This window comes from Carassius carassius, chromosome 20 (assembly GCF_963082965.1).
Source record: "Carassius carassius chromosome 20, fCarCar2.1, whole genome shotgun sequence".
Taxonomy (NCBI): Eukaryota; Metazoa; Chordata; class Actinopteri; order Cypriniformes; family Cyprinidae; genus Carassius; species Carassius carassius.
Window position 1 is genome coordinate 7,881,424 of NC_081774.1, and position 19,122 is coordinate 7,900,545.

General features: G+C 36.1%; 1 protein-coding gene across 1 annotated transcript; it reads left to right on the plus strand.

The window, feature by feature from the left end:
- Positions 1-399: 399 nt before the first annotated feature.
- Positions 400-9,749, plus strand: otomp (otolith matrix protein). Its single transcript, XM_059500850.1, has 9 exons — positions 400-1,180; positions 1,874-2,010; positions 2,262-2,364; positions 2,468-2,653; positions 2,854-3,028; positions 3,393-3,460; positions 5,485-5,669; positions 7,004-7,175; positions 8,443-9,749. Exons 1-9 carry the CDS (start codon positions 1,102-1,104, stop codon positions 8,451-8,453), a joined length of 1,116 nt encoding a protein of 371 aa, XP_059356833.1. The 5' UTR covers positions 400-1,101; the 3' UTR covers positions 8,454-9,749.
- The last annotated feature ends 9,373 nt before the right edge of the window (positions 9,750-19,122 follow it).

A 19,122-nucleotide genomic window follows, 5' to 3' on the forward strand; every position in this document is an offset into this window, starting at 1 on the left:
GAGATAAGGCGTCTCACGGCCCTCAAGTGACTAGACACAATTCCGTTCCACTCAATATCATAGATTTTTCATGTATAATCAATGCAGTGTAATTTTGGGGGCATTTATGGCACTGAGGTCAATGTCGTGTGGAACACAATTGCACCTCTGGGGATAAAACGCTCTTGCTTTTTTCCTTTGCTTGCAACAACACTAAAACCAGAGGAATATATCTAGTTACTGCATATAGCATTCTGGCTAAATTAGAGTCAGATTTAATGTTCAAATATTGAACCAGCTGTCATGTTAAAGCCACTGACATCAATCTTTTTACCGCTTTTAAAAAACAGTATCGCGTCTAAAAATTTGCATGGGATTTTTTAAAATTACATTTTGTTTCTTAACATTTATTTATTATATATTTAATTAAAAATTATTATTTTTTTAATTGTTTTGGCCAAATGTAGACATCAATGTATGTGTACCTTTATAGGTTTGTTTTTGGCTCTGAAATGCTGTCTCCTATCTCATAGTTGACTTGTGTCTCCTTTAATAAAGCATTGATTATAGGGAAAGTGACATGAGAATTAAGATGCAGAGTAGGTATCGAGTGACTTATATGCTTCCTCAACTGCATAGTGGCACAAAAGAATCTCCTGTTGCCCCTTCATCCATATCTCCAATCAAACTTGGCTTGTTTCAGACTTTTGGTTTAATCTTGAGGGGCTTTAGTGGCTGTCAACAAAAAGCTATTGTGTCTTAATTATAACCTCAGAAATGATCTGACCTGTCCGGTGCCAGGTGCAGTGAAGTGTGCAAAAGCTTGCATGCCATGAGATCCCATTGGATAAGGAAGAGAAACTCTAGATGCCCATCGTGATCGGATAAGTGGAAAATAACAATGTTTGATCTGAAAAAAAGGCAAGGAAACTTTGGTTAAGATCTAATGGAAAGTTTTTCCCTCCCCTCTTGGTTTTTGAGACTTCTGGGTACCCTAAAAAGGGAGCAATATGAGCCCCAAGCCTTTTTTTCTGACTTTTTACCTTTTCTTGTTTTTACTTTACTTCCCACACCACCTCTGTGAGTCTGAGCCCATTTGGAAGGTTACTGTTCAAAGTCAGCATGGATCATCCAGGAGGACACCTTGCTGTGGTTCTGCTCTTACTTGTTCTGGTTTCTATGTCCACCGAAAACAACATTAGTAAGTACTATATTTATGTGTTTTAGCTTTTTGGGCTTACTATGACATTGTCTGATTATAAAACGAAATGTTCTTTTTTTTTGGATTGGCTTTTTACACTTGATTCATTTGAGATCAGAATGAACTAGGGGAACTTTATATAGCATTCAGTTTAAGGAAAATGTTTGGACAAACTTCACTGAAATTATGTTTCTCAAATTTTAATCTAAAAGTTTATGCTTAAATGCTTGGCAGTATTTTTGCAGGCAAACATAAATTGTGCCATTCAGTATTATTTTATTGTATTATTTTAATTAATTTATTACTTTAACTGTTATTTTAATCAGTTTATTTTGTTTCATTTAGAGATTATTTTAATTTATTTTATTCATGGAAAAGAAGATCCAGGATACATTTAACTTATTAAATACTGTTTGGCTCATTATGTTGCTTAGAAGTGACTTCTTTGAAGAATCTGAAATATCAAATGTTTTAATTTGTATCAAACGTTTTGGTCATCACTTTATCTCTTTTGGGTTTTCTTAACTATTATTCTAAAATGTGTAAAAAATAAATAGAAATCAATGAAATGTAAGTAAACGTTCTGACCAGTATCCAGGTGCAGTTAAGAAATACTTATCCTGAAATGTATTTGATGATTGTTACTCCTTGGGAAAGTATACATCTTGAATTGAAATGGAACTCTCTTTGCAGTCAGGTGGTGCACAGTATCTGATGCTGAAGAGCAAAAGTGTTTGGATCTAGCTGGGAACGCCACAGCCAGGAACATCCGCGGACAACTCCTGTGTGTGAGGGGCCAAAGTCCCACTGACTGCATGAAGCAAATAAAGGTTGTAGACAATTGCTTCCCAAGATGCAAATAAAATCAGATACTGTGCATGAAAATTACTAAGTCTCATAGATTTCAGATTGAGCCATACAATTGCCCTAATTTTTGCTCCTCCTTTGTTTTTCTTGCACTCACTAAACTTCTCAACTGTTTATTCAGTCTTACAAAATGCTTGATATGTTTCGCTTTTCCGTTATATGATGGAATTTTTTCAGTATATGGTTTAGTATAATTTGTCTGTGATGTAAACAGAATGGCACTGCAGATGCCTCTACTATGTATGCGGATGAGATCTATACAGCTGGGTTTTGCTATGGCTTAGATGTGGCTGTGGGAGAGTCTTATAACAGTGTGGGTGAGTATGTTTAAACTATTAAAACAATAAAAACACCAGAGATTAGAGATCTGACGTCAGTGTGTATTCACATGTCTTTACCAATGTTTTGTGTCGGACACAGATGGCATTAATTATTACGTGGTTGCACTGGCACGGACATCGTCCAGCGATCTGTCAATGCTGGAGATGCATGAACGCAGTTCGTGTCACCCAGGGATGCGGACTACAGTGGGCTGGACCGTCCCCATCGGCTTCTTGGTCAACACATCACAGATCAGCGTGGATGAGCAGTGCAACTTTCCCCATGGTGAGATCACTGCATTATGTGGCTCATGTCAAATAGTTACGGATGTTATCTGTTATAGATTACAAAGCTTTGACATCTGCTTTAACTAAGTAATGTTTTCATTTTTTGTGGTTAAAAATGGTTCAGATGCAAATTGAGAATGTAATTGCATCTTTTGGCAGCCATTTAAAAAGCTATATCCGCCTCCCTATTGTTTCCAGCGGTAGGAGATTTCTTTGGCTACAGCTGTGTCCCAGGAGTGAAGGATCCAGAACATGATCCCAAAGGAAACAACCCAAGGAACCTGTGTGAGGCCTGCATTGGGGACGAGAACGACCGCCACATCTGCGCCAACAACCCTCGGGAACGGCACTTCGGGGAGGCTGGAGCTCTTAGGTGCTGTATGATCAGAGATGTGAGAGAATGCATATGTTTCAGTGGAATCATTTGTCAAAATATGAATGTGCTTTGTGTAGTGAGAATACTGGATTACTTAATGGGTTTGGGACAAAAAAAATCCATGTATATATGGACAATAATACATAACCATTTAAAAGTTTGAGTTTTTGAAAGAACATTTACCAAGACTCCGTTAGTTTAATCAAAAACAGTAGTATTGTGAAATATTATTACAGTTTAAAATAACTATATAAGTATACATTTATAAAAAAACAAAAAAAAAACTACTAATCCAAAACCTTTCAATGGTAGTGTATATATTTTATGTGTATTATTATATATTATTATTTTAAACATACAGGTGTGTGGCCGAGAATCTTGGGGATGTTGCGTTTGTTAAGCACACGACAGTCTTCGACAACATGCAGGGTAAGTAGTGCAAGGTGTAAGAAGAGCTAGTTAAACAGGAGAGCAAAAAATGTCCAGATGCAGTAAGAATTTCAAGATGGTTTCTTATTAAATGGAATTTTTTAAGGGACTGGAGGAGGACAATTGTAGCCTTCACTTCATGATCTGTATCATGTTTCACTGGCTGACAGACACAGGGGGGCAGCATTTCCCAACAATGAATCTCTTTGTGTGCCTGCTGGGATCTGTGAAACCCTTGTTTAGTCTCAGTTCACCATGTTCGCCAAGTTCAGGGATCACAGATGCTAGTTTAATAGATTATTACAACCCGAATTGCGGAAAAGTTGGGACGTTTTTTAAATTTTAATAAAATGAAAACTAAAAGACTTTCAAATCACATGAGCCAATATTTTATTCACAATAGAACATAGATAACATAGCAAATGTTTAAACTGAGAAAGTTTACAATTTTATGCACAAAATGAGCTCATTTCAATTTTGATTTCTGCTACAGGTCTCAAAATAGTTGGGACGGGGCATGTTTACCATGGTGTAGCATCTCCTTTTCTTTTCAAAACAGTTTGAAGACGTCTGGGCATTGAGGCTATGAGTTGCTGGAGGAATTTGGTCCCATTCTTGCCTTATATAGATTTCCAGCTGCTGAAGAGTTCGTGGTCGTCTTTGACGTATTTTTCGTTTAATGATGCGCCAAATGTTCTCTATAGGTGAAAGATCTGGACTGCAGGCAGGCCAGGTTAGCACCCGCACTCTTCTACGACGAAGCCATGCTGTTGTTATAGCTGCAGTATGTGGTTTTGCATTGTCCTGCTGAAATAAACAAGGCCTTCCCTGAAATAGACGTTGTTTGGAGGGAAGCATATGTTGCTCTAAAACCTTTATATACCTTTCAGCATTCACAGAGCCTTCCAAAACATGCAAGCTGCCCATACCGTATGCACTTATGCACCCCCATACCATCAGAGATGCTGGCTTTTGAACTGAACGCTGATAACATGCTGGAAGGTCTCCCTCCTCTTTAGCCCGGAGGACACGGCGTCCGTGATTTCCAACAAGAATGTCAAATTTGGACTCGTCTGACCATAAAACACTATTCCACTTTGAAATAGTCCATTTTAAATGAGCCTTGGCCCACAGGACACGACGGCGCTTCTGGACCATGTTCACATATGGCTTCCTTTTTGCATGATAGAGCTTTAGTTGGCATCTGCTGATGGCACGGCGGATTGTGTTTACCGACAGTGGTTTCTGAAAGTATTCCTGGGCCCTTTTAGTAATGTAATTGACACAATCATGCCGATGAGTGATGCAGTGTCGTCTGAGAGCCCGAAGACCACGGGCATCCAATAAAGGTCTCCGCCCCCTTACGCACAGAGATTTCTCCAGTTTCTCTGAATCTTTTGATGATGTTATGCACTGTAGATGATGAGATTTGCAAAGCCTTTGCAATTTGACGTTGAGGAACATTGTTTTTAAAGTTTTCCACAATTTTTTTACGCAGTCTTTCACAGATTGGAGAGCCTCTGCCCATCTTTACTTCTGAGAGACTCTGCTTCTCTAAGACAAAGCTTTTATAGCTAATCATGTTACAGACCTGATATCAATTAACTAGATGTTCTCCCAGCTGAATCTTTTCAAAACTGCTTGCTTTTTTAGCCATTTGTTGCCCCCGTGCCAACTTTTTTGAGACCTGTAGCAGGCATTAAATTTTAAATGAGCTAATTAAGTGGATAAAAGTGTAAAATTTCTCAGTTTAAACATTTGCTACGTTATCTATGTTTTATTGTGAATAAAATATTGGCTCATGTGGTTTGAAATTCCTTTAGTTTTCATTTTATTAAAATTTAAAAAACGTCCCAACTTTTCCGGAATTCGGGTTGTATTATTTTTTGTTAAAAACCTGCGTGACTTGCAAGCTTTAGTTTGATTTTTTAAAGCTTCATCAGACAAATGTTGCATCACGCCTTGTGTTTTAGAAATTGTCGCTGTCTGTAAAAAACCTTTGTCTGGCTTATTATTCATGTAAGGCAAGAACCAGGAGTCCTGGGCGCTGGACCTGGAGCTGGAAGACTTGAAACTTTTGTGTCCTGATGGGAGAGAAGCTGACCTGTTCCAACATGAGAGCTGCCACCTGGCTGTGGTGCCAACCAATGCTGTGGTAGTGCGTTTGGAGGACAAATGCCGCGTTTACAAGTTCTTGGAACGTGTGCAGGTCAGGAGAAATGGCCACACAGTCACACATTGGAGCCCAGAATCTGAGAACAGTTAGAAAATACAGGATTTTTTGCACTTAAACCTAGTGGAAAAAATAAATGAAAGGTATTATGTGAAATAGGGGTGCAACAATACACTGTCACAATATATCATGATACAAAGGTGCCACAATATGTATTGTGGACGGTGATTATATGTATTGTAATAATTGATAATAATGATAATAATTAACCTTATTTAATGAAATACAATATTTAAAACCTTTAAAAAATATATGGTCAAGAACAGAGTGCAAACATATATAACAATTCTGACTTTTCAGCTAAGCAAAATTATAAGTATTTCTATTCTGGTTAATGAACAGTGCTTTTTGCTAACTCTTTATGTCTTAGAAGTAAAATAATAATAAAAGAGAGCACTGTATAATAATATTTTATTGTGAGATTGGTATTGTGTATCGAACCAAGTGAGACATGAGTGTATTGGTACACCCCTAATGTGAAATGAAGATGTATAATTCTGCACTATTTTTAGGCCCAATTATTATTTTAATATAACTGTTGACTAAAATGTAATTCTTATTATTTTAATGAAGAAAATTTTGTATAACTAGTAGTCTCGGGCTTTTGGACCACATTGTACTGCACACACACACACACACACACACACACACACACACACACACACACACACACACACACACACACACACACACACACACACACACACACACATTATACTGCCAGACTGTTACATTGTCTGTGGATATCAGGTTTGATTCTCATTTTTATTACAATATCTGTGAAATAATATAAAAACAGTAAAATGAAAAAACTGAAATGTCTTTTGTTTAATACAGAGCATGAAATTGTCATTGGAAGGGTTGTTCCTGCACATTAGCGGTCAACGGTATGATTAAACGAACCTTGCCAAAACTTATATTAACAGTGGTATCTCTGAACGTCTCAAGTATTACACAGATTTCATCAGGCTGACTTATGCGTTCAATACATCCAGCCTGAGCCCTGTGGTGATCATTGATTTCCACAAGACACCGTCTAACATTACACTGTGTCATTAGGGGAGGATGACACTATAGTGAGCTCCGTTATGAAAGCAGGACTAGCACACACAGATATACTGAGCAAAGCAAGGTGCAAGATATGAGCAAAGATTGTCGACAAGATTCCAATATTTGCAAATGAAACAAAATATGCATAGTCCAAACTAACACCCACCCTCAGCCCTTTTCTTTGTTTGAGTATTGCAGAAATACTGTTTGATTGCATTTTCTCTTTTTCTTATTTTGTTTTACTCGTTTGTGTCTTCTAGAATGCATTTGCTAATGCCACTGAAGGATTCTCTCTGTTCAGCTCTGTGAATTATGGGCAACCTGATGTTCTGTTCAGCGATTCCACCAGAAAGCTGCTGCGTGTTATGGGAACCTACACTTCCTGGTTGGGGCCCAGTTACACCACCATACTGAAGGCTTTTGAGTGTGAAGGTACAGTGGAGCAGAGCTGTTATGCAGTTATTGTATTATGCAAACATCAATATGGTTAATGTTTATTTAGGGGCTTATATTGTTCATATCAGAATTTTTAAATTATTTTTTGTTAAGTGTCTGCTTATTAGTTAATGTGCATCATTAAGACCATTAAGGGCACAATCCCAAATAAAGTACAATAACCATTTTTTTTGTTACTGCTCCTTTAAGACTAAAGTAAATGTCTTATAAACGTTTAAATGATCTTTTTGAGACTTTGAGGTTTTTTGAGACTTTTGAGTTCTGAAAGCATATTTACTAGGCATGTTATGCACCAGTGCACCGTGATTTTTTTCTTATATACTTTTTTTTATGGATTTATACAAATTGATAACTTAAACTTTAAATTATTCGGTCTGTTTTAGATTATTGTATTTATTGAAAACAGTATACAAGGAAAGAAAAATTACAGATACATAAACACTTCCACTCAAATTCATTTATTTTTGAAACAAGCACTTTTATTCAGAAAGGATGTGATTGAAAGTGAGAATAAAAAACTTTTATTGTTACAGTACATTTCTAAATTAAATATAATTTTTTTTTTATTCATCAAAGAATCACTGTAAAAAAGTAGATGCAAACTATTTATTTTAGCTACATTTAATAAAAAATGTTTAGTCAACTAAATGTATTTAAATGTAGCTAAAATAAAATGATTGAAACCACTTACCTTATTATTATTATTATTTTTTTGTAAATTCAATTAATCATTTTTTTTCAGTGATCCTTGGAAAATGTATCTCAGTTTCCACAAAAACTATTAAGCTGCACAACTGTTTTAAACATTGATAATTGTTGAAATCAACATTGAGTTAGAAATCAGCATATTAGAATAATTTCAAAAGTATCATATGACACTCAAGACTGCAATAATGACTTCCGACAATTTAGCTTTGCATCACAAGAATAAATAGTTACTTTAAATTGTAATAATATTTCACAATATTATTGTTTTTAATGTATTTTTGATCAAATAAATTCAGTCTTGATGAGCATAAGAGACTTCTTTAGAAAAAAATCCAGCAACCCCAAACTTTTGAACAGTAGCAGTTCTTCAAAATGGTGAACAAAGACTTTTTTGCATGTTTGCATGTTACTTTAGCTTATTCTTTTAAAATGTTGTTCATTATGTAATTAAGCTGTCGGTATTGCAGATACTGTGATAAAACCCTCTGCACTGCACACATGAATGAACTTCTTTCCTCTCTCTCTTAAACTACAGGTTTGTGTTGATCTGATGAGGAAAGAGGAAACTATAGATCTCCCCTCCATCCTTCTCACACTAACTCTAAAGCACTCTGTGTAAAGTGTGTTACTCTCGTATATGGGCTGAACGCCAGCTCTCGCCTGTGCTTTGTAGTACTGATATTACTGATCTTTTCTCACAGTGTTTGTATGACTTCATATATCACATTTAGTTGATATTACACTTCTTTGGGTCTTTGTTCCTGCCATGTAAAAAATACAAAAATAAACTTCTATGCAGAAAAGTACTGCAGAGGAACACACCACAAATCATGTAGGAATTCTGCCCTAGTAAATCCAAGTAATCTCATGACAAACCAACCGAGGGATGCAAAATACACATTCTGCGTTCAGGGCCAAAGCATACTTTATGCAAGTACATGAACGCAAGTGCTTTTAGTTAAACAGCTAAAAAAATTTTTGCATGGAGTAGCAACACATATTTTGTCTTCTACATCAACTTTTTTTCTCTCAGATCAACTAATGATACATACCTGAATAATATTACATTTGTTTTAATGGCAAAGACACTAAAAACTTAACAATCGTCCCCTTGGATACTGAGAATTATTACAGCCACGATGCAAGAAAACAGATTTAGATACACTACAAAAAAAAAATACACTTCTTAGTAATTTTGTCCTTTTCCATAAAAATATTTACAAAAATTCCCAAATCAAGGTACATTTACTTGAGAAGGAACTTACTTAAGATATTAAGTCTTGTTTTCTGGAACAATTATCAAAAGTAGGTGTCTTTAATCTTAAAACATGAAAAATTTGCTGTCACTTTAAAGAGAAACCAAGTTAGTATCTTATGTCATTTAATGTATCTTGATTTAGGAAAGTTTAAATATCTGTACTAGAAAACAAGACAAAAATAATATGTATATATTTTTTTTGCAGTGTACATATTCATTTGCATCTGAGTTTGCGTACTTGCACATAGTATGTTTCTGACTTAAGTTTGATCAAAGCTTTAAACTTCAAAATGTTATATTCTTTGTGTATCTGAACTAGTGGTGTGCAGATATCAAGGGATTAAAAATTAGAAGATACAAATAAATTCAAAATATATGAAGATAAACAAAGCAAGACAATAGGACATAAAAGGTTTAAAGGCGGACAGACTTATGGTTGGTTGTTACGTAACAGGTGCTTTAAAGGTGCTGTTTCCTGACCCTTCAGGATAACACATTACCAACTTGAACTTCAGTGTAAATAGTCATGTCACTCTTAGAAATTACAGAAACTTCTCTTATTAATAAAAATCTATGTTGACAAACATTTGCAATCCTCATTTCTACATTTAGGCCAACATCAAAACCAATGACTGAAATGAACTTATCCAATAGTCTACATAAATGCTGAGGCGTATACACTAGTGTGTGAATGCTAATGTATTATTAATGACAATCTCTTCTCGCATGAATTCATAATGAGTTGTCTATGACATTGCCAATGAACATGAGATTGCAGGTTAATTGAGGATTTTGTGCCAATGTCCTTGAAAATGTCTGAATTTTGTACGCTCACATTTCTAATTATTGACTATCTCTGTGTTTTCAGTGAATGTTTCATAATTTATTTATGTTGAATACAAGTTTAATTATCTAGACTCTCTCAGGCTCTGTGGCAGTACATTCTGCTGCTTAAGAAGCCTCCGATTAAGCCATCAGTACATCAGTAAAAATGTCCAGGTGGACATTTCAATTGTTCACACTGCGTGTCAAACAGAGAAAACATTTATCCACCAATGAAACTGTAGAGACAGGAAAAGTAAGAAGAAAGTTTTAATGGTACCAGATGGTCCTACAGCTCGCACATTGAGTGTGTCTGTTTATGAACACAGGCTTCATTAATCTGAGATGTAGACGACACTCACCAGCAGCAGTGCAAGATGAGCCAGTCATCACCACTGCTGTGACTGCAGCGTATGTCATTAACACAGACACAAGTTAATGAAGTCTGAAGCCTTTTAATCCATTTGTATGCGGCTTTCTGTGAGTATACGTCCCCTATAAATCACGGCAGACATTTAATACTTGTGTCAAAACATGCATTGTTTATTGTCAATGACGCAGGGAAGCCTAAAGGGGCGTTTACATGGACAGTGATTCTGTTGCAATTGTGAAGTCTTTTGTCTTCAAGAAAGTTGCTGTAGATTTTGCATTTATGCATTTAGTAGATACTTTTATCCAAAGCGACTTACAATAGAAGAGCATTAGCAATACATCACAGAGCTAATATTCACAGTATACGATTCCACGTTTATTATAATGTTAGAAAACAAGCTAGAACAGAGAAGAAATGCATTTTTATTTTATTTTTTAAAGTTTTTTTGGCAAGTGCATTGTGAATGTGGTGTGGTTATGGCAGAAATGTTGTCTTCAGTTGCTGGTTTCAGCAGTTTGGGAAGAGGCTGGCAGCTCATTCCAACAGAGAAGGTAAAGGTTTTGGAAAGCGATTTGGAAGGAAGAACAAGAGACATCTTGTTTAGTGACCATATCTGGTAGAATTAAGCATGCATTACTTAATCCAGCTAAGCAGCGAAGTAACATGCAAACTACCAATGGGAGCGCAAACAGCAATCCACTCCCTGATAGTATGTCTACAGCCAACAGCAGTTATATTTAATCAATTTAAATGATGTCAGTGTGAACAGGGCTTAAACTGCCAAAGCAAAGGTATAACTATGATTATTAAATGGATTATATAAATGTTCCTTGCTCTTGTGATAAAAGAGTACTTCTATGCACTCTGATGTATTATATTCATAGAAAGTTAATAGTTCATATTTACATCAGAACTATAAGAGCATATGAATTGAATGTCAAGTTTTTCATGAACTTGGCAGAGGCTTTGTTACTCATTTTACATGCGAAAAAAGGTTAGCCAATCAAAATTGGAGGTCATTTACAAGTAGGGATTAGACTATATCTCTGACAATATTATATTTCTATTTTCCATCACTAATACATAAACACAATACACATCCAGACTTCAGACTTCTAGTCTATTGCACAGCAGACTCGGTCTAGAGTATAATCTGCTACCTGCTCAGGTAAAGAATTAGGACGGGGGCGGCTTCACTCATTCCTTCAGCATAATCTTTCCCTGCATGAGCAAGGTGGGGTGTCAGGTAAACCTCACATCTCTGCTGCTCACAATCCCTTCGATCACGTTTCATAGGCTTATCCCGGTAGGTGGGGGCACTCCTGAGAGAGAGAGAGAGAGAGAGAGAGGGGGGGGGGGGGGGGGGGGGTCTGACGGGGTCAAAAGGACACAATCTGGATACAGAGAGTGGTTGTGATCAGTCAGGCACGGACACGCTCAATGGCAGCTTTCACTCTCAAACTGAGAGGCCATGGGCCAGAACTAAAATAGCTAAACCTCTAGAGACCTATAAAAGTAGACTTTCACTGTTTGATTCATTTCTAATGTCAAACCTTTCTACACTCCAAAACAGAAAGATGAATATGTCCCAAGAGCTCAGAAGCATTTTGAGCCTTTCAACGTCACATATTTGTATGCAGTAATGAGAAGAATTTGTATTATTTAAATCATGTAGATTTTCAGTAACATGTCTATTTTAGTTTAAATCTAGCGTTAGAAACAAAGAGGTGTGTACTGTACAGTTGGTCGTCTGTTTACAATCAGAAGTCCAATTCAGAAAAATTACTCCTTTGAATTGGTTCTTTTTTTAGTGAATCAGTTAAAATTTTCTTAGCTCCAAGGGATAGTTTTGAATTCGTATCGGATCTTTTCCAGTGGAAATGACTCCCTCTCAGTTTAGCTGCCTACAATAACCGTATATCCAGAAAGTCACATTGCAACTAATTCATTTTCATTTAAACCAAAAACAGGACTGAAACTGTTCTTCTGCTGTGTAAACGTATGTTGACAACATAAGTGTCACCGTATACAGACATTGTATGTATGTCGAAATTATAAATGCGTGTTATTATTGGGAAATGGATAGAGAATCGTGTCATGATGATGGTAACTTAGATTACAGTCTCAAAGAGGGACACTGTATTCAGAGTGACTGACAGCAGAGGTGAAGGAAGCCTGCAGTGAATTACAGAGAAGGAAAATGAACACCCACTCATGATGGATCCTCAGGACATCAGACAGCTACTATTTTGTCTGGAGGATGAAATATTAAAGTAGAGCAGAAAAGGAGATGTAATGATCAAGATATTTTTGTCCTCTTCAAATAAAGCACACACTCTTCTTTTCTTCTTGATGTGCTACATTTTTACTGGAGGTTTCTACAGCACACAAATCCTAGCACTGTCCTCCAGCCATCATTTCAAAGTAGTGAAGAGCATGCCTGAGATGAAACATGAGATATGTGAAGAAAATGAAAAAGAATCAAGGAAAATATTGCACATTTGAAATCTAAGGTATTTTAATATTTAACTGTGTGTATAATGCATACAATTCTAGATAAATTGAGCATGTACTGCAATGACACTGTGATGTTAATGTTCATGACTTCCAAAAAAAAAAAAAAAAAACAATTGTGTGAGAGCGAGAATGAAAAGGGAGTGATGGAGTGACAGATGAAAGAGTGTAAAAGAGGCACTGCTAAACCATCTAACTATGCTTACACTTTTACTGCTAACAAAGCGGTGCTCAAAACAAGCATTCTGTTCTGAAAACTTAAATTCCCTCATAATTCCCACTCCTAGAGTATAGCTCTCTTCGGACCACCCACGGGGCAGTCGTTTCGAGTCCCCTGAGGGCATAAGCTGGTACCTCTCACACAAAGCCAGATCTGTGCAGAGTAGATGGCGAAGAGGCCCTGTATTTGGCAGCCGTCTTGCCAAAGCACTTTGCTCCACAGACCTTTTAGGTTCCCTTGTGCAGTGATCCTCACTTGTGTGGGAGAGAACTCTGGCCTGCCGGTGTACCCAGGCTCACTATTACCACAGCCAGGCTCTGGCTCCACAAACAGTGCATCAAGGAAGTGTACTGTAACTCCTCTAGATTACAGCTTCAGGTCAGGCAGATACAGTATACACTTCATGGTGATGCGTGTGAAAGTTATTCTGCTCCATCCCTGTCACACATCGTTTCAGTTGAAGTGCCGGGTATGATAAGGGATGCATGTACAATTGAATGTGAATGACACCGGATTTTCTCCATCCGGTAAGCTGAGCTCTTGCGCTTATCAAAGAGCTCTTGTTGGATGTGTAATGTATCAGTTACTGCAAACAGGCCTGCTACACCTGACCCTCAGCTTCCACACACTCTTTCCTTCTTTTCTCCATCCCTCACACTGAGGCTTTGCGCTTGGATGACATAGCAAGGGGTGAGGGGCGAGTGGATATTTGACTGATTAATGGATTATTAATTTGACTCGGTGACTGATGATTGATTTTTAGTTAGGACCAGTATCGAATTTCCTGAAGGAAACAGCAGTGCTTTTAAGACAGTATGAGAATAGTGTTAAAATTTCAGCCTTTGGTGTTTAGTGTAAATAAAATGGCTTATCAGGGGTGCCTTGCAATTTTTTGCAATCAGCATAAGTCTTGTTTTCATTCGGCTGCTCATAAGAATCGACTAGGGATGAATGGAGCGATCTTGATATATCGATACTTCCGATGCATAATTATATTAATAATTCCCCCCCCCTTTAACTTGGGAATTTATTATCCATTAAATGTTAACTAGCTAACAAGCTAACAAAACTAAGTTTTGCAAACAAAAATATGTTTCATTTTTTGCTAATGTTCTTAAGTTATAAAAACTTTATTTTTTGTTAATTTTTTTTAACAAATTTTTTTGTGGTTATGCACATTAACTTTTTAATAATTTTTTCAAACGTTAATTAAGTTTTGAATGTTTTCTTCTATTCACATCTGAAAATAAGTAGTAACATTAAAAATGTTAGATGACCAACCCAAACATTTTGAGAAAAAAACTAAACCAAAAAAAACATTCCATGCATTATGTTTTTGTGCTAATGTTTTCAGAACATTATTAAATATCAGATAACACCGAATGGGCAGGCTCACAGTTATCCCCTTTTGATGAAGGCGCTGTTTATCATAAACTTTGCCGATGAAAAAATAAAATAAATTGTTATTAGTTTGTGTGTGATAGGAACTATTTTATGTTGAATTTAAAGAAAGCAGACCATTTGCAGTTCAGTATGTATATATTACAAACCCTGAATATAGAGTGTATGTTAAGACTAAATCAATTACAGAAATGTAATACTTACCATAGAAATCAACAAAGCAGCACTGCCTTACAAGCAATTAAAAGACAGCAAAAGCAAGGTGAAGCACTACATAATTTGATAAATACCTGTAGATGAGGAAAACCCTGACCAGGATTGTTGAAAAAAATGTGTTGTGTAGTTTTACTGCAACTCCTGTACATTTATAGAGTTAAATCATTTTAAAGCTTATTCTTTCCATTAAAACACACTGTGAGTATCTTATATCACAGCTGGTAAACATGCTAATTTCATGTCTGTGTTTTAAAAAAGTGCATCAGTCAGCTGTGTTTGTGCTTCCTCTGCAACACTTTGGCAATAAACTGAGACATTAAATTAGATAAAATACAATGTGAGTATAATTGAAGTAAGCTCTAAAGTATGTTATGAATGATGCAGGATCATAGTGAATATAAGCCAGGTACACAACTCCCTCCAGCTACTGAGGGATGAAAATTGACACATGACAACATGATGTAGAACAGTCATCAATCAAATGTCACGGCTGTACTCAGGCAATACATGCCCAAGATGTGTGATTCTCTACTTTAAAGCGGGCACACACACACACACACACACACACACACACACACACACATGCACACATCCTCAGATGCTTTTGGAATTTGCAATATTTTCCACCTGCCTGAACTCATCATTAGCACTACGGTAATTGCTTGGATCTTAGATAGCCCACTCATTACAGGACTCAAACGATTCTGAATCCAATTAAAGACAAATCTGCCTCTCGTAAAAATGTAATTCTCCCCATAAATTTTTTCATTCCTCTCTATTTAAATTATAAATCCACAGGTAAGATTGGTGCAGATGTCATATCAGACATATTTATTGAATTCATCTAAGCTAAATTAGAGGCTCATGATCAAATAAATATATATTATAGAGTATAGAATATATATTATAGAATATTGCATAGTAACAGTAGACACTAATATTTAGGTACAATCAGTGCTTCCCATAAATTTAACAAAAACATGTTTACAGTTAGAAACTGTAGAGGAGGTTAGGATGCTTTAAGTCACTTTACAGCAGTTCTGTGTATTCATAATCTATATGCAGGTGCAGTATAACAAACACTTGCCAAAACGTGCTATTATGCCAAGAGCTCCAGATGTTCATGCACCTCCCCCAGAGACTGCATGCTCATCTGATTTACATAATTATGTATGTCACAAATTAGACTGACATTTACATAAGACTACAACTCAATCAGGCCTATAAGCTTTGCATACTAGAAATATTAGGCGGTTAAATAGAGGTTTTGCAGTGAACTACATACAGATCCTTACTAGGGCTTTAGAAAATAGAGGTTGGAATATAAGACTTCAAATTACTTTATTCACTAGGTGGCGCTATTTCACAGCTCAGCATCTCTCCAGGTGATGGACATGCCTGGCTCAGCTCAGCAGCACCATAATGACGTTACATGTCACGGCATTTGTAGACGTATCACTGTGTGTAGAATTTATCAACACACACTGTCATTCTATCTGCCTCCGCCTGAGTTCTGTCACAGAGGCCCAACAAAACAGCCACCAACCACATCCTTAAGGGAAATAAGACAAATGTCAAGCAGATGTGTGTGTGGAAGCACAAACTGATATATCGCTGAAATAACGGCCTGCCCACAGACTCCAAAGTCAAGCCAAAGAAAAGATCCGGCCGGCGATGTGGGTCTGTAGGAGTGTTTAAGGATTTAGAGCAGTAATGTTGATGAGTGCGCTAACAGCAGGAAATGAAGGCGCCAGGGGAGAGAGGACTCAGTGGAGGGGAACACAATCTCCCACTGCCCCGACAGATGACTTGCTGAGTCTCGCCTCCTCATTACCATCTCGGTTCCTGTCAGTGTGTGTGTGTTTACGCATTTAAGGCCATAAACCAAGCCTCTGCCTCTTTTCAGGCTCTCATTTTAGACCCAGCTAACAGGGAGCGTTCTCAGAACATTCTGGAAGGGCTCTTTCAAAGTTATGAACAAATGTTCTTTTAGTAATGTTATAAGAACATTCATTCAATATTATGTATTTGGTGTTTAATGATGTTCTCAAAACGTTAGCATAGAAAATTGCATTTTTGTCAAAGACTACAGCCATTTCGGATTCAGAATAACGATTTAAACATAGATGGAGTAGATTGCTGCCATCAACACATCCAAAGCTTGCACAGTCATATATATATTACGGTGTTGGCATTTATTTCTGTAACATTAGGCACGTTTTGATTTATATGCTGTTAAATGTTTGATGATTGCATTATTTATTTGATATATGTGTCTGCTTAACATGTTATTGCTTGTTTGTGTTTCTTCTTCAGTGTTTTGTGCCAGAGATACAGTACTCAATGTCAGTGGCAGGGAAAGAGTTAAGTTGGAAGCTCATCTAATGTTTTCTTATGTTACTACTTGTTTAAGAACATTCAGAGAAATTTCAAAAGCACAATTGCCATATTTTCAAAATTATAAAATGAACTTTTGCACAACATTTTAAAAACGGGACGTTTTGAATGTTCAGAAACAACATTTTTATTAACTAACTTAATGGTAATGTTTAAGAAACATTCTTAGAATATATTTTTGTTAGCTGTGTAGGCAGGTAGGCAAACTCAACTCCCACAATCCAATGCATCCCATTACGTCCTGCACAACTCAGTATTGACAAATCATGTTGTGTTTTGCTTGGTTACACCCTGTATTTTGTACATTATAGCAAAATGAGGTATAAGAGAGTGTACAAATGTGGTCAGTTAGATTAGATTAATTTACGATTTTGTGGGATGATTTGCATAATCAATACTCAACCAATTCACTCAAATGAAAGAATCAATATCACTTTAGGGGCTGAAGCATGCTGTTTAAACATGATTATTACACATTATGGGTCAAACAAAGCATGATCATATACAGTAGAAGCAGAAAATGGAAAAGCCTGTGACTAGTTCACATGCTAAACCTCAATTTCTCTTAAAGTCCATTGTCTTAATGGATTTCTTTCTTTTGTGCGGGGGTCTAACTCTCCCAGCTGAGATCCGTACTCTCTCCGTCTTTTCCATGATGACTGTCTAATTCAATTAGAATCGTGCATAGTGGTTTTGCAGTATTTCGGTCTGCTGATTTACTTTGCTATTCACGGGTGACTTCATTCTAAAAGAGCTCAAACACAGAGAACGAGTTGATCCCAGAGGACAGTGTTTTCTCGGAAGTTGCTCTTTCGAAGCTCAAGAGGTTTAATGGATGTCTCAGATACTGTTCAATATAAACTTTGTTGCGGATGTTTCTTCTAAAATTCCTTGGGATAAATAAAAGTAGAAAAAATTAGATGTTTTGGCTTAGAGTAAGAGTATCGAGCTATACAATTAATGTAGATATCATTGCTTAAATATTTTGCTATAGGTCAATAATAAGAAAAAGTTGTGTATACTCAGATCTGTGACTTTTAATTGCTGACTTAGATGTATGAGCAGACATCAGGGGACACTTCAAAGTCATTTTGAAGTCCCGCTCCATATTATCTCATAACTGTTGTGCCCTTTTCATGATTGTGAATTTGAATCAAACTGGCCACAATCTAACAGTTACACATCAAAAGAGTTTAGTATTTTTGGTAATTGTAAATGCATTAATTTGACTAATTGTGAAATGAATACATTTTCATTAATGACTAGACATATTAATAAAACAAAAATACAAACTGTATTAAAGATGTCAAAACTTCAGTTTTTCCATAGTGCCCCACAACATGTCCTAAACATGTTCTAAAAGTAAACAATTTTATAACAACAAGCATTGAAAATTAAATATATGGATTACATAAAAAGTAAAAAAAAAAGTAAAAAAAAAAAAAAAAATTATATATATATATATATATATATATATATATATATATATATATATATATATATATATATAAATGTGAAAACAAAAATATTCACTTGTATTGCATTTTTTATCTAATTGTGGAAATACAGTACCACATAAATCATTTGTATTATAATGTTTATAGGTAATATACTGATATATAAACTTAATTCTATATCGTTAAATTTAAAGAATAGTTTAATAGAATTAAACTCAGTTGCTTTTAAAATATTTTTTAGTTAATTAAACTGCTTTTTTAATCAAAGCTATATTTCCAACCTTACCTCAGAGAAACTAAACTGAATCACGCTCCAACGACGTCACTTGCAAAGTGAATCAGGAGTTAATATTTTCCCTGATGAGAGATGCCTTAATTGATGTGGAATGAAAATGCTGTATCCAAAGAGGCTGGGCTCACCAACAAAAAAAACAACGGCTCTCTGGGTGGACCAAGAGCAAGAAAGGCTTTTTTTAATGGCAAATCAATTACTCATTTGCCCGGCTCCTCTGATTAATTACCCAGCACTTAATGTTTTTAACGACTTTGTGGACTAA

Coding starts and splice junctions, on each gene's coding strand:
- otomp (XM_059500850.1), top strand. CDS start 1,102: ATGGATCATCCAGGAGGACACCTTGCTGTGGTTCTGCTCTTACTTGTT. Junction 2,365..2,467: donor AGAGTCTTATAACAGTGTGG/GTGAGTATGTTT, acceptor TGTCGGACACAG/ATGGCATTAATTATTACGTG. Junction 5,670..7,003: donor AGTTCTTGGAACGTGTGCAG/GTCAGGAGAAAT, acceptor TGTGTCTTCTAG/AATGCATTTGCTAATGCCAC.